The sequence below is a fragment of the Acartia tonsa genome, chromosome 1 (assembly GCF_053477335.1).
Source record: "Acartia tonsa isolate MP-2025a chromosome 1, ASM5347733v1, whole genome shotgun sequence".
NCBI classification, from domain to species: Eukaryota; Metazoa; Arthropoda; class Copepoda; order Calanoida; family Acartiidae; genus Acartia; species Acartia tonsa.
This window is the reverse complement of record NC_137260.1, coordinates 32,288,715-32,303,254: the sequence shown is the minus strand read 5'-3', so window position 1 is coordinate 32,303,254 and position 14,540 is coordinate 32,288,715. Positions and strand designations below refer to the sequence as shown.

At 32.1% G+C, this 14,540-nt stretch overlaps 2 protein-coding genes across 5 annotated transcripts in view; one reads left to right on the top strand and one right to left on the bottom strand.

Annotated features, from left to right (window-relative positions):
* Window positions 1-854: 854 nt before the first annotated feature.
* Window positions 855-8,744, top strand: LOC145317343 (uncharacterized). Its single transcript, XM_080158388.1, has 9 exons — window positions 855-1,914; window positions 2,662-2,748; window positions 3,369-3,465; window positions 3,882-4,041; window positions 4,355-4,532; window positions 4,809-4,877; window positions 5,076-5,994; window positions 7,155-7,560; window positions 7,799-8,744. The coding sequence occupies exons 1-9, from the start codon at window positions 1,769-1,771 to the stop codon at window positions 8,140-8,142; spliced, it is 2,406 nt and encodes an 801-aa protein (XP_080014514.1). The 5' UTR covers window positions 855-1,768; the 3' UTR covers window positions 8,143-8,744.
* A 1,868-nt stretch (window positions 8,745-10,612) lies between these two features.
* The window catches only part of LOC145330092 (uncharacterized), a 75,257-nt gene continuing 71,329 nt past the window's right edge, over window positions 10,613-14,540 (bottom strand). Inside the window, exons 5-8 of one of the 4 annotated variants that reach the window (XR_013883262.1) lie at window positions 13,243-13,790; window positions 12,778-12,963; window positions 12,348-12,438; window positions 12,085-12,153 (exon numbers count right to left, since the gene is read on the bottom strand). Coding sequence is in view for 2 of the 4 variants with exons in the window: in XM_080174675.1 (XP_080030801.1) it covers window positions 12,789-12,963; window positions 13,243-13,790 (723 nt within the window). In the remaining 2 variants the exon portion in view is untranslated. Of the gene's footprint in view, window positions 12,964-13,242; window positions 13,791-14,540 lie in introns of all 4 variants that reach the window. The other 3 variants (XR_013883263.1, XM_080174683.1, XM_080174675.1) reach the window with 3 other exon arrangements.

The following is a 14,540-nucleotide window of genomic DNA, read 5'->3' as shown; positions in this document are numbered from 1 at the left end:
ACAAGTTCTAGTTTTTTTCTAAGAAAGTGTAATTTACCAATAAAATCTTCAACAGATTTGTCATTAGTATCAACCAAATCCTTTAGTAATAAGTTTTTCTTAGTTTCGTGACTAATCTTATACAACCTAAAGTTACGAATGAATTTTTAAGAAAACAAGGATGACAACATCCATAAAAGCGAAAATCTAAAATCAGAAGGAAGGACAAACAAACAATAACTAGAGTGTCAAAACTGTATAAGCAGAACATTAATTTCTAAGTCTTAACATAATTGTGCTTAAATTTGTTGCAATATTTCGTATATATAGGATGCAGTAAAAGGACATACTTTCCTTTTTAGGATATGATATTAGAGTTGCCTCAGCTCGCCGACGCTTATAATACTTTACCTTGTTGTCCTAAGAATCATTATTCCTAAAATCAGATGAATAGGATAATCAAATCATAAAAAAATGTTTTAAAAAATCAGCACGTTTTTAATGGTTCAAAATGTTTTTAAAAATCAGTACGTTTTAAATGGTTGAAATCAATTGGATGACTCTAATATAAAAAAATATTATCAAAGAAAGTTAAAAATCAGCATTTTTCAAATGAACGTACGGACTTTCTGGTAACGATCATAGAGATGCTCAGCTTTCTATGCCGTACCTAACTAATATAGGAATCACCATGCCAATTTTGATATCGATAGGACAATTCTAACATGTCTAAATTAACGAAATGAGCTAACGGTACGGACGGACCGACTTGTAGAAAAGCTTCGTTTTCTAAAAGATAATTTTGTATATAATTAAAATCAATTTCGTATTTTTTGTAATAATGCTTAATTTTAAAATGTTTCACTGCTAAGAAATGTTTGACGTCTTGCCGTTTGATAAGTTGATGTTTAGTATCAATTTTATATTAATTATCGCTACTCTATAATTTCTTTCCTTGGTTCATAACCTCAAGAAGGAGTTCTGTCTCTTATATTTATTGCACTGTTCATGGGCATGTGAATCCCCCCCGTCCCTCGGACGAAAATGTAACATCTCTATTAATTACACTTGTACCCAAAGTTATGCATATAAACATGTTATCATATTCGCTGACACGAAAACTTTGGTTACTTTTGCATAATAGATAATCTTGTTTATCCTCATTGGAGATCTTTATCAATTTATCGCCAATTGTCTTATCTATTTATATCCCTGATTACACCCCTAGCCATAAAACTTCACTTTTGGATTAAGGGTTAAAAAGTTTTAAGGTTTGATTGGCGCATAGCATGGCAAATCCCTGTGCACGCCAGTGATTACAACATTGTTATTCGTCTAGCTGAGTAAAATGTAAAAGGATTAGAATTATGTTTTAAAAAAATAACGGGTTGCACTCATCCTCCACACCCCTTATGGACGCCCTTACCAAAGCACCACTATTCTCAAACAATAATTTCCTTACTGTTATTCGCCAGAAGTCAGCTCATACCAATAACGAAATTAATTCGGGAAAAAATCACGAAACCTATACGTGTTTTTCAGCTGTCGTTGGGGGGCAACACATCGTAAAATTGACGACTTCTCCATTTGCCCCCCAAATATTATTTTGGATTTAATTCCCTTGTTGGTTATACCTTATTCCTGGCCAGAAGTAAGCTTCGCGGCTATGAATATTGCCATTTCTTGGTATGCAACAAAGATAAGCCTAAACAGCAAATATACGATAAGAAAGGTAGTATGAAACTTTAAAAAAATATTATCTTTCAGTTATCTATCTTTGATAGCAGTAATGGCTCAAATTTACAAAACTATTGACAATGATTTGAGAAAATCTTTGAGCTCAGATGCCATATTGGCTGAATTAGACTTTTTAAAGGCTATTGATTTGAAAAAGAGATTTTATGATGAAGATGTCATAAAAAAGGCTATTTACAGGTAATTAAAATTGTACAAGTAAAGCTACAATAAACTTGTTTGAGTGTTGGTTAGTACTAGTGTATTTTAGTGTAGTGTACCTTATCAATTAATAATTTCTACATAAAAGTTTCATTTGATTAGGATGAGAACATAAAAAAAAGCGAAAGCTTAACAAATCTAAGCTTTTAAGAATGTGCTTTAGCACTAGGGATCAATTCTTGAAAAATGAACATGATATGACCATATGTATATTCTCTGGTTGCTATACTTTCTTATATGTACCTAACCGTTAAAGGAATCATTTATCATGTAAAGTTTGAAATCTATAAATTCTAACACATTTTAATAAAAGACCTGAGATGTTTTTTTCGACATTTTTTAGACATTGATTGATTGAACAAAGACGATATCGTTATACACAGTATACAACTTAAGAATTCAAAGTTTTAAAATTATTATTTTAGCCATTTGTATACCGTCTAATATAGCTCTAAAAAGATGCATAATATGCAGCAAAAATGAATTGAAGATAATTTGTTTTTCTTCTATGAAGGCCGTACCAACAAAAGCGAAATAATTAAATAAATAGTTGTATACTTTGTCTAGTCAATCAATCAATCAAGAAACGCGGCATTCATCTTTCAAAAACCCATCTCAGAGCCCTTCATCACGAACAGACAAAAATTTTGCTTTCAAAAGGCTTTAAGTGTATTTAGCTTGTATATTATTGCTCCGCTACCTGTACACTTAATTGACCTTGTTAAGATATGAGAACATTTGGATTCCATTTATAAGAGAGTTCTCTTCTGGTTTGGACAAAGATGTTCAGTTTTCACCTCCGCTAGATGTCAGGTTTGTATGATATTTTCATGTCTGTCTGTCCATTAAGAAATTAGATTTTAATTACACCAATAGACAAATTAGTTTTTAAAATTAGACTGTTATTGAAAGAATTTAAATATTCATAAGAATTTTTTGAATAAATATTTTGTTTTCTGATAACAACCATCCCTATTTATAGTTATCAAAAAATACACCTTCGAAAGAAAATAACCTAAAATTTCCCCTAGATATGGTCTTTTTCTTGTAATCAAATGCTTTATTGAAATCAACGAATTTTTAATCCTAGAAAGAAGAGCAGAAAAAATGTCTAAACCCAACCCCTGTATAAGTAAAATAACATAAACAAGCCTGAGACCTATGTGAAGCTTACCGGAAACAACTCAATGTATTCAATGGTTAGCAAGATTTTAACTGACAGACAAAGAAAACCTTACTACCTTATATGATAAGATTGCAGGGTTTTAATGATAGGACAATTGGCTGTAAAATAATCTTTCCCCATATTTTTTGTGTGAAAAACTGACAAGGTCTAGATTTAGAAGTCTGTAACAACTCTTACCTACCAAAGTAGGTTAACCTATCCCATAGATAGATGTATCTAACCAATTATTTTTATAAACTGATTTTAGATGGGTTTGGCACACGCATATGCTTGCACCTAAGTACTACAAACAAGATTTGGAAAATTCGGTTCTTGGAAGAATTATTAATCATGACATTACTAAGGTAAATGTCATTGGCGTATGGAAAAAATATTTTTTTTATGGGGATGGGTTGTATTAACCCTCATGAGGGTTATCATTGCTTCCCCATTTCCTGTGGTAATCCTGTGGAAATCGTCCATTCAATTAATTCTTAGTATAATATTATTCTTAGTCAAATATAAAGCTTTTATCTTAAAGTAATTTAAAGAGCCCAGTTAAATATTTCTCAACAAGAACATATAAGTTCATAAGTAGTGCAGCATTTGATTTAACATTATCTTCGATGGAAAACAGATAGTGAACTGTAATTAATTTTTAAATCTTGTAAGCTTGAGCAGCTTTATGTTCTGACAATTAGAAAAATTTTTTAAAATGGAGACGGTTGTACGGATATAGTCTTATCATAGAGTAGCCAGGCTACTAAAAAATGTATTTTAGTTTGGTGAAGAAAAATGGAAATGGGAATCATTTACAGATGAACCTTACGACCTTGACCTGACCAAGAACTATTCATCTGACGTCCAGGAACTAGAAGAATCAGGTTTTAGTTATGATCTTGTGTCAGCTTGTCAGCGACAGTCAGTTTTCTACTACCAGGAATTTAAATTGAACAACTAACTCTTATCCATAAAAAAAAGTACGTGAGGTTGGAGGGGGCAATCCCAATAATTTTTAACAAAGAGCAAATTTTACAGAGGGGAAGTGGATTGATAATCTTGATTTGTTGAGGTTGAAAATCAAATTATGGTGCATTAAATATTTTAAATTCTCACCTTATTTGTAAAACTAATGACTTTGAACCATGGCTAAAAAGTTTTAGGGGATATTATATCCCCCCCCCCCCCTCTAGATGTAACAGAATTTTATATTTCCTGAAATATTCTGAATGTTCAACTTTAAATATATAAAGGTATCCCTGCCCCATTACAGAAACATTGATTTCATCAACAAATCTATTGAAAGATATTCCATGTACATAGCCTTGCAGAAGAACAATCCAGAAGAGTTCCTTGTTCCTTGTTATGACATGGATATTGTATGGCACACCCATCAAGTCATGCCAGACAAATATATCAAGGATATGAATAGGTAATTTTTAATTCATCTGTTTGATTGAGAAGATCAAGGTGAAGCAGTTTAATACCAAAATCTGTGTATTATACAATATATATTTTAATCTTTCATTCTTTTTCACTTTTTCCGAGTCTTTCCTATTTTCTTCACTTTCTTTCTGTTTCTTTAAGTTTATTTACCTCTTTGTTTTTTCATAAATATAGACCGTTAAGTTTAATTTATTATTTTAAAATATTAACTACTATTGTACAAATTGTCCTTGATGAAACTATTAAATGGACTTTTTTTCAGATTACTTGGAAGGCAATTAAATCATGATGACTCAGTGAATGACAGAACTCCAGGCTCTAAACTATCCAGGTATAGTTTGATTGAAGCAATTTTGTCTAAGATATATAACATTAATCTATTTAAAAAGCAGGAAGAGTTCTGTTTCTTTCAATTTAATAGATTGAAAGTGTTGTTTTAATTGCTTTTAAAACAATTAATCCCTTACTCTATAAGAACCTTTCATCTTACCAATAAATATTTTCAAATGTGAATTTAATACTCATTTAGTACAAGTGAAAGTACAGAATATCTATGGAAGGAAGCATTTGGAGTTGACTACCCTCTATCAGGAGCAATGTACAGAGGCAAGCCTCCTTATGGTAAACTTTACAATGTGGATCCCTTCCAAATCAAACAATCACTTCTGCCTGTAGTTCAGGTCTCTGAATTGTCATGCAAAGATTTAGAATTCGAATCAACAAATGACAAACACAAGATAATCAACTTTTCAGTGGAGATATTATTTAAAGATTTTGATTACAAGACAACTTTTATGAAATCAGCATCCTTTGGCATGGATCCACAGTTGGCTAAAGTAGATGTACCAGGATTGCACTGGAATACACTGGCAAGTTTGGAGCAAGGAAAGTATATTATGGATACTGACATTGTATGGAATGCTGTGATTAATTTCCAAAAGAAAGAGTATCTTTGGTGTATTCCCTGTGGTGGAATTGTATTCAGTAATGAAATAAAAGAAGCATTTAGATTACAATCTAATCCTAAACATCAAAAAATTTCACTAACAAGGGAGGGCCAAACATTGAGTTTTACCTTAACAAAAGGTGACCCCTATATGACCCAAGGGCCAAAATACTTTACAGTATCTACAACTGAAAAGTTTGAGTATGTTGAGATACCACTAAATATTGAAAATTTGCTTGGTCCTGTTCCATTTGATTGTCTTCCAAATCCTGAGGTAAATCATTGCTGGAGAACAAATATTCAACTAGCTCATGATAAAACAGAAGTTTCAGCAGAAATTTTCCATTCACTTGCTTTATGGTTTTCCATAATCAGGTTAAATGTAGACTCCAAACCAGTTCTTTATGCTCATACTGTTGGAAGCTCTTCTTTGGGAAATATGGATAATTGGAATATGTGCTCAATGATAAAAAATCCTTCTTGGAGAGCTATATTAATCAAGGTAAACATTAACAATAATACAGGGTGCGGCACATAAATCCGGACTTTTTTAAAACGGCCATAGCATCAAAACTACTTGACCAATCAGGACGTTTGACCCCACTATAAAAAGCTTAGATAATGACCTTTTAGCTCAAAAAAAACTTTGGACGAAGATGGACGTGTATTACGAGCTGGCCGCGCATATGTTCAACAAGGCAGATTCGAAATGCGCAGGTGGTTTAATCTTGATTCTCGACTAGGGCCCACTAAATCTGACCTCAGCCTATCTGTAGGTAAGATATGCATATAAAACTTGCTGGAGATACTGTTAGATACATAAGTAAGACACTAGAAAAGACTAGAGCTTGCTATCTGAAATGGCTTAACCGTAGTACTCCAGCAAAGTGAAACGTGTCAGATTTTAAGATGTCAAAAACGTCAAAATGGTGAAAAATTGTTAATATTTCTCGGTTTTCGATTTCAGGGACCCATATGGAACTTTAAAACTCATTCTAGACTATGAATTGCGTTGACAATCCTAGCTGAATCGTCATGCCATTTTCAAAAAGGTAAAAAAACGTCGTTGTAGCTCAACTGTGGTCCAAATGAAAGCCTCCGTGTCTAAGGGTAGCTTGAAAGTTGAGTTAATTTGGACCCTTGGTTACTCACGTTTCTAAGGAAATGTGGCCTCCTTACAGCCTGATCTTAATTCAATGGACTTTTGGGCCTAAAGCTACTTTGAAGCATGGACCAATAGACGTGCTCATATCACAAAGACCTCCCTCATTGCCACTATCAAGGAGAACTTCGCCAGCTTGGACAGGTACATTTTGACCTGGGCCTGCTGGCGGTTGAGGAGGCGGGTAGAGGCGGCGAATGAGACTGGCGGCCATTTTTTTGAATAATCTAATAGTCAAATACCTATTCTGCCTCTCAGTTTTTAAAATTTAATGAAATCTTTAAAATTGATGATTTTATGTTCATTTGTTTAAAAATTAAAAAAAGTCCGGATTTATGTGCCGCACCCTGTATATCATTTAACATTTAAAGTAGTTTTGAAATTCATGAATGCAGTTGATGCAAGTGAAAATAGAAATAACCTAGTTATTAATTCAAATATATAATTAACTTTTATGATAAAAAATATAAACTTATTAAACTTCTATATCTTTGCCATAGGACAGTGAAGGAGATTTAGGGGTACTAATGGCTCAGTGGACTGGGCGTGTCAAAAGATCAAGACATGTTCGTGGAGATCCAGGATACTGCCAGCTCGAGTATCTTAACCTGAGAACAAAGAAATCCCACATGTTTGATATTACAAAGTGTAAATCTTTCAAGATGGATGAGTTTCAGTGTGACCTTACTTTTGGTAGACTATACTGCAGAGGATCAGAACAAAATGTACTAGAAATGTTTATTGTAAGTTTATCAGCAACTGTGCTATATCTTTTGGTCCAACCAATACCTGGGGATAGTGTAGAAGATGTGCAAGCTAAATGGGATGCACTACGCAGACCAAGACGAGCTGTAGAAGAACCTCCTGTTTTAGCAAACTCTTCTTCAGAACTGATGAAATGCTGTGGTAACTTGACAACTTAATCCTTTATATAAAAGTTACAGGATTTTTTTCTGTTTTTGTATAGAAAAGGAGCTCACAAACACCTGGACTGATATAGTTCTCTTTTACAGTGAAGCTTATTAAGATAGGGTTAACAAAACTGGTTTTAATATTATAATTTTTCATTTTAATATCTGCAGAATGCAATGCGATAAATGACTATTCTAATTACCATTAATCTGTTTACATTATTTATGTTTAGGATGGCTAAAAGAAGTAAGAGAGGATTTGCCAAGTAACTTCATGCTAAGATCTAAGCAAAGGAAAACTACCAAATTTGGGACTAGTAGCAATATGGAGAATTATGGTTACATGTATGCTACTCCTGCATTTATGTATGATGATTTTTATGGAACAGATGGAGATGGAGGGGATCTGGGTGGTTGTGGAGGATGTGTTGGTGGAGGGGGTGATTTTGGTGGAGGAGGAGGGGATTTTGGTGGGGGAGGGGGTGATTTTGGCGGAGGTGATAGTGGTGGTGGAGGAGGAGGAGGTTGTGGTGGAGGAGGAGGTTGTGGTGGAGGAGGAGGGGGTTGTGGGGGATAATAAATCTTTAAGGATATACATTACTTATATGAATAGGCCAAAGGAAGATTAAACAATCTTTCCTTTATTCAACATTTACAAAATTCTATGATTAATTTGATAATAATAGAGGAAAACTAATATAATTATTGTTTACTAATTTTCTTTTATTAGATAAGAGTCATGACTTTGCTTTTAATCAAAATGTTTGAAAAATCCAAATATGATCAAAAAGATTTTTTTTTTGAATAATAAAATGTGTAGATATTTGATATTAATGTTTTGCTGCTTATGCATTTTGAATAGTTGTTTGTCTAATGTATATTGTTTTTTTTTATATAATATATATCTTTTATCATATTGATAATGAGCCTAATCCTATGAGATTTCTTTGAGTAGCCTAGAAGTTAGGGTTTCATAGTCTTTCACATTTTTTTATATCTATGTGAGGATAACGATGCCCTAACTTTTAGGCTAGAATGGGAAATTTTACAGGATTTAGCTAATTTTTTTATTTATTATGTTATATCAAATAATTGTTTTTTTTTCTATATTCTATAAAATTTGTGATTTGGATTACTTCAATTAACCTTGGACTAATAATACACGTACTATGCACTAAATTGTTAATCTGAGAAATAAATGTAGTAAGTAGTAAAATATTTTGACTGAAGCTAAAGGTCTCTTAAACTTTCAGGAAAGATCTTTCCATTTTAATTCCTTTAACAGCATCATAGAATTAACTAATAAGAATTTTATTATTTTTATCTATTGCTTTTAATTTAAATGTAAGTAAAAGATAATATGATTTCAATAATATTGCCAATGATATGCAGTTACTGAGAAATAAAAATCCATTTAATTAAATTTACCAATTGGCCATTTATCAAATGGTTTTAAAAGAAATGAGATTTATTTCTTTTATTGTTAACATACTTTTCCAACTTCAATAGTAAAAATTTCAGTTTTTACCTGTCCAGAATTTACCTGGAGGCCTGCAGTACCTGTACCTGGAGCCCGATTTCAAATTTTTCTTCAAATTGGTTAATACCATCCATAAAGAAGCAACTTTTGTTCAATAAGTATTGTTCTAACTTCAATAGTAAAAAATTCAGTTTTTACCTGTCCAGAATTTACCTGGAGGCCTGCAGTACCTGTACCTGGAGCTCGATTTCAAATTTTTCTTCAAATTGGTTAATACCATCCATAAAGAAGCAACTTTTGTTCAATAAGTTTTGTTCTAACTTCAATAGTAAAAAATTTTAGTTTTTACCTGTCCAGAATTTACCTGGAGGCCTGCAGTACCTGTACCTGGAGCCCGATTTCAAATTTTTCTTCAAATTGGTTATTACTATCCAAAAAGTAGCAACTTTTGTTAAATGAGTTATGCTCTAACTTTAAAAGTGAAAATTTTTAGTTTTTACCTGTCCAGGATCCACCTGGAGGCCTGCAGTACCTGTACCTGGAGCCCGATTTCAAATTTTTCTTCAAATTAGTTCATACCATCCATAAAGTAGCAACTTTTGTAAAATAAGTTTTGTTCTAACTATAAAATTTAAAATTTTCAGTTTTTACCTGTCCAGAATTCACCTGGAGGCCTGTAGGACCTGAACCTGGAGGCTGATTTTTATTTTTTCTTCATATATGCTCATAACATCCCAAAAGATGCATATTTGGTTTAATAAGTTGATCTCTAACTCTTCAAACTAAATTTTTTTTTCATTTATACCTGTCCAGAAGTGACCTTCCAGCCTGCAGCACCTGAAACTGGAGACCTATTTATTTTTTTTTAAATATAAGGAAAATACACCCAAAAACTAAAATTTTTCCCCAAATAACCTATCCTATAACTCCTAAGACAAAGCCTATAATCCCTGTTTACGCAAAAGTGTCAGATGTGCCCCCCCCCCCCTCCTTGAAAAGTCGTATTCTTCAAACTAACAATTATTATTTAGTTGTAGAATAGTATTATAATTTTGGTCTAAGACGGGAGTCGAACAATTTCTATTCGTTTAATTTTTTCTTTGTATTAAATTCACTCAACGAATTGTCTCAACATCTAAAGCAGGGGCGTCCAAGCTTTTTTTTTGGGAGGGGGTAAAATTTTTTAAGGGTGGGGTACTTCGTTTTTGTGGGGGGTAAAATGCGCGCCGCAAATATTTTTTACCCCCCAACTAAAAAATTTTTTACCCCGGGGGTAAAATTTGCTTAGGGGGGTAATTACAATTACAAAATTGTTTGGAGGGGTAAATACCCCCCTCCTAAATGGTTAGGGGTGCCTACGGCACCCCCAGGGTAGGGGTAAATTTTAAATGGGGGAGGGGGGGGGGGTAATCCCCACTTTACCCCCCCCCCCCTTGGACGTCTATGATCTAAAGAACTCAAATCAGGGTTTGTTAGAGATTGATACACATCATTAATTATTATAAACAGATTACCCCTTCTTTACACTTAAGTGGTTGAAAGTATTTGAGCATAAAATACAATTAAATTATGATTAAACTCAACATTTATTGGCTAAATTTTTCTATAAATACATTGATAAAAACTATTCACATATTTCACTAGAAATACAAATTATAATAAAGCACAATTAGCTAAAAATATGTGTAATGTAACATTTGAAAAATTCTATTTTACTGCTTGAAACAATTACAACATTGCTCAGAAAAAAAGAGAAAATAAAAGCATGTATTTCTAGGGGAAAATATAAAAAAAAGAAATTTATGTACATTTTTTATATTAATTCAAGTCATTTTTCATTGCAAAGACTTTGTAAATTTTATCACGAATTTCTACCAACCTAAAATCTGCATTTTGATAGTTAGGTAAGTTTTAAAAGGGAGGAGGCATAAGTGCCATATTTTTAAACCAATATAAAATACAGCACTGTGATTTTAGTTGCAGGTTGCATAAAACGTGCAACTATTTCCTTTGAAATGATTTTGAAACTGGCACTTCTACCCTTCTCCTTTGATTGATTTCAATCTACAATTTTTTAACAATTAACATTCAATGCCGATACAAATTTCACTTTTGAACATGAACATGGGCAATCAACATTAAAATCTTTAAATACAATTAACAATAACTTTTAGGCATAAATGTCTAAAATAATCTATAATTTACATGTTAGGAAATAAATTTAAAGACAAAATGTTATAAAAACAAAACAATAAAATTAAAAAAAAAAGAAAAGTTGTTAGTCACTTTAATACTTAGAATGGAATAGAAAAAATCCAGTTGGTTATAAATATATATTATGTAAGGGTGAGACGGCAGTGTAAAGTTGGTTCATCTTATATTTTTTTTAATAAGTACATCAGAGATAAATAACTTAAATTTAGAGACCTTGAAATGTTTATATTAGAGATAAACTGAGATATTTAGAGTTGCTAATCTCAATTACTTCTTTTTTTATAAAATAGTTTTAAGAACGAAAAAAATAAATAATTAACATAAAAGCAATACAAAATTAGATATAGATAAGATTTGCTGTTTAACTTGTGAAAGTTTCTGCATCCTAATTATAAATTATCATGAAATACATGAAATTGCATCTTAAATAAAGTTGCATTTGTTTATCAACATAAATTATGCATAGTTTCATAACTTTTAGATTAAAATCGATGACAATGAAAGAAAATAATAAATTAACAACAGAAAAGAATTTGCTATAAATTGTTTTAAACTTTAACCTGTTAGTCTTAAAGAAAAAATGCAATTCTGAATAAAAAGCAAACTTGTAAAAATATTTGCAACATTTCTGTACATTCTATGCAATGCTAAACGTTGATTTTCTGAAGTTTAAAAAGTTTGAAATTGTTAAAAGAAAGTTGTTGAAGAATTTTTACATTTAATTTAAGTGCCACATTTTGTATCAGATAAGATTTGTTGAGAATTAGATAGGTTTTTCATTTCGCATGTAAAATACTTAAAAATAATCTTAAAGAATAATTTTCATTTTCTACATGGTAATCTTTTGTTAATTTAGAGTTTTATGTCTGAGAATCTTCAGTTTACATAAGAGGACTATTCATGAGTAAAATTAGGATGATTTGATCCTTTAATTATTTTGTTTATTAAAATGCTGTCTATTTATATAATATTTACAAGCTTCTATTTATTGCATGTTTGACTTTTAAAAAGCATTTAACTAATTGGGGCACCAAATATTGTGTTATCTTTAAGTAACCAAACCATCTAATTCTTGTTTATGAGCAGACCTCTCTTTATTACATAATAATAATTATTGATTACATTGACTAAGACACATATTGTAAATGTGTGAGAACACTGGTTGGGCAACATTTGAGCCTAGAAATGTACAAAATACAGTATAACATGGGGTTTCATTCATTTCATGTTTTTAGTACACTTTTCTTCATAACAAATTTCACCAAAGTTGGTGGATTTTTAAAAAAATTAATGCAATTTTAAAAAATGATGAAAAGGATGAGGAAAATTAAAAAAATTACTCAATATTTCCACTTCTATAAAATGTCTGATATTCAAAGAAAATGCTTTTAAAAAAGCTGAAAAACATTAATAAAAACTTTTTTCATGGAAAAAAATTACAAAACAAATTCTACTTAGAAGACCTTTAATCCTTAACATTAAAATAAACTAAATAAAATATCAAAATATGAACTGTACTCTGAACCCCATCATGTCAGCCGCGGGGGTCCCAGGTAGGGTCGGGTCTTCCTCTTCTCTTTCTGGTCTGACCGGCGGCCAAAGATATGATCATGGACAATCTGTCTTGCAGGCGGACTCAGCTGGATGATGGGAACTCGTTTTCGTGGTTTATACTCATCACTCGCCACCCATTCATTATCCAAACTAAAATAAAGATATTTAAAAAGCAATTGTATTGTTTGTGTTTATTCTGCCCAAAACTGATCCTGGTTAGTAATTCCCCACCCCCAACTTCATAAAAAATGCCACAAACAAAAGTCATATTTAAAAAAATGAAAACAGGGAGTGCCTTTCCTCACATCTTGATGCAAAGCCCCTAGAGGCAAGTGGTGAAGTCAATAAATAACAACAAGAGGTGCCTTTTGAAAATTAATAAGAACATTACTATTAATAAAACAAAATTAATATTTATTTGATACTTACATGCCCATTGGAAGATATTGAACAAGACACATTGTCTTTTCTTCTATTCTATGGCTCTCATTGTCTTCTCTGTCTACTTTTCCCTCCATGTTCTTACTACTTTTCCCAGAATTGCTACCAATTGTGCTAGGCTCAGAACTTGCGTCCTTTACTAGTTTCCTACAGATAATTTTAGCTTGTAACACGAGCATTGTACCCGTGCGATCAAAAATCAGATCTCCTGATTTTGCAATAGTTTTCTTTTTCGCGTCACCATTCTCATAGCCGATACCCTTGGAGTCATTACAGAGCCTGGCGTAGTCTTTCCGCCGTTTTATTTTAGACAGCGCATCCTTAACGCCCGCCATGACGCCAATGTCAAAGAGATCAATGGCGTTCACATTGCGCACCAGGCGCCGGCTGCGGCTCTTTCGGCGGGTTTTGCGGATGTAAAATTTGATGGGTGTTGTTGCGTCAGGTGTGTTACCACCGCCGCGGCGTGGTCCACCTGGAGAGCTGTTGGTTGTTGGCGGCTTGAAGTGAGAATTTACATGGCGAGATAAAGAGATCTGAAATATAAAGGTCTCATTGAAATGAATTTTTATTCCTTAAGAAACAAATAAATCTTATTGTTCTTTCTTGTATATAAGAAATTAATTCTAATTGTCTTACAAAATATTTTTCTCTCTTATTTCGACTGCAGTCACTTTATAGGGATTTTAAAACTCCATACCTACCAGAAAAAAATTTAAAAATTTGTTTCAAATAGAAATCTTTATGCTTTTAGTTTTTGTTATTTCGCTAAGTGAAATAAGATAAACTTAAGTTTAATTTAAAGTAAAATGTAAAAAGAGAATTATAGAATTATGTTAATTAGTTCTGAGTGGAAACTAAAATATAAATACAAAAGTCAGTGAGGACAACACGGGTAGGCTAAAAATATTCCAGGTTTTTGAAAATACCCATTAAAGCGGATTGCACAGCCTTAAAGTCACATGTCTTGGTATACTGGAAAAGGTAAAAATCAAATTTTATTTTGGGGGCTTTTTGAGAAAATCCGCAAAATATTTTTTTTTCATTTTCGCTTAAAATCCTCTAAAAATAAGGTAAAACATGTTAGGGTAGGCTTTTTAAAACTGTTATTGCTCAGCTCATAGTTATCCTAAAAAAAATGTTAGACATACCAATGGAAAGCTTATCTCCTATAGTTTTCAAAGTGGCAAACATTTTTAACGTGCTTTGTATTGTTTTGTATCTATGTTACTAAATGTAAAAAGTATCATCAATTACATTAACATGTATATGTGCATGGTTTGATT

Bases quoted from the DNA above. Each gene is read 5' to 3' on its own strand.
- LOC145317343 (XM_080158388.1), top strand. From the start codon at position 1,769: ATGGCTCAAATTTACAAAACTATTGACAATGATTTGAGAAAATCTTTG. The intron at 1,915-2,661 runs GTAATTAAAATT...GACCTTGTTAAG, and splicing joins ATAAAAAAGGCTATTTACAG to ATATGAGAACATTTGGATTC. The intron at 5,995-7,154 runs GTAAACATTAAC...TCTTTGCCATAG, and splicing joins GGAGAGCTATATTAATCAAG to GACAGTGAAGGAGATTTAGG.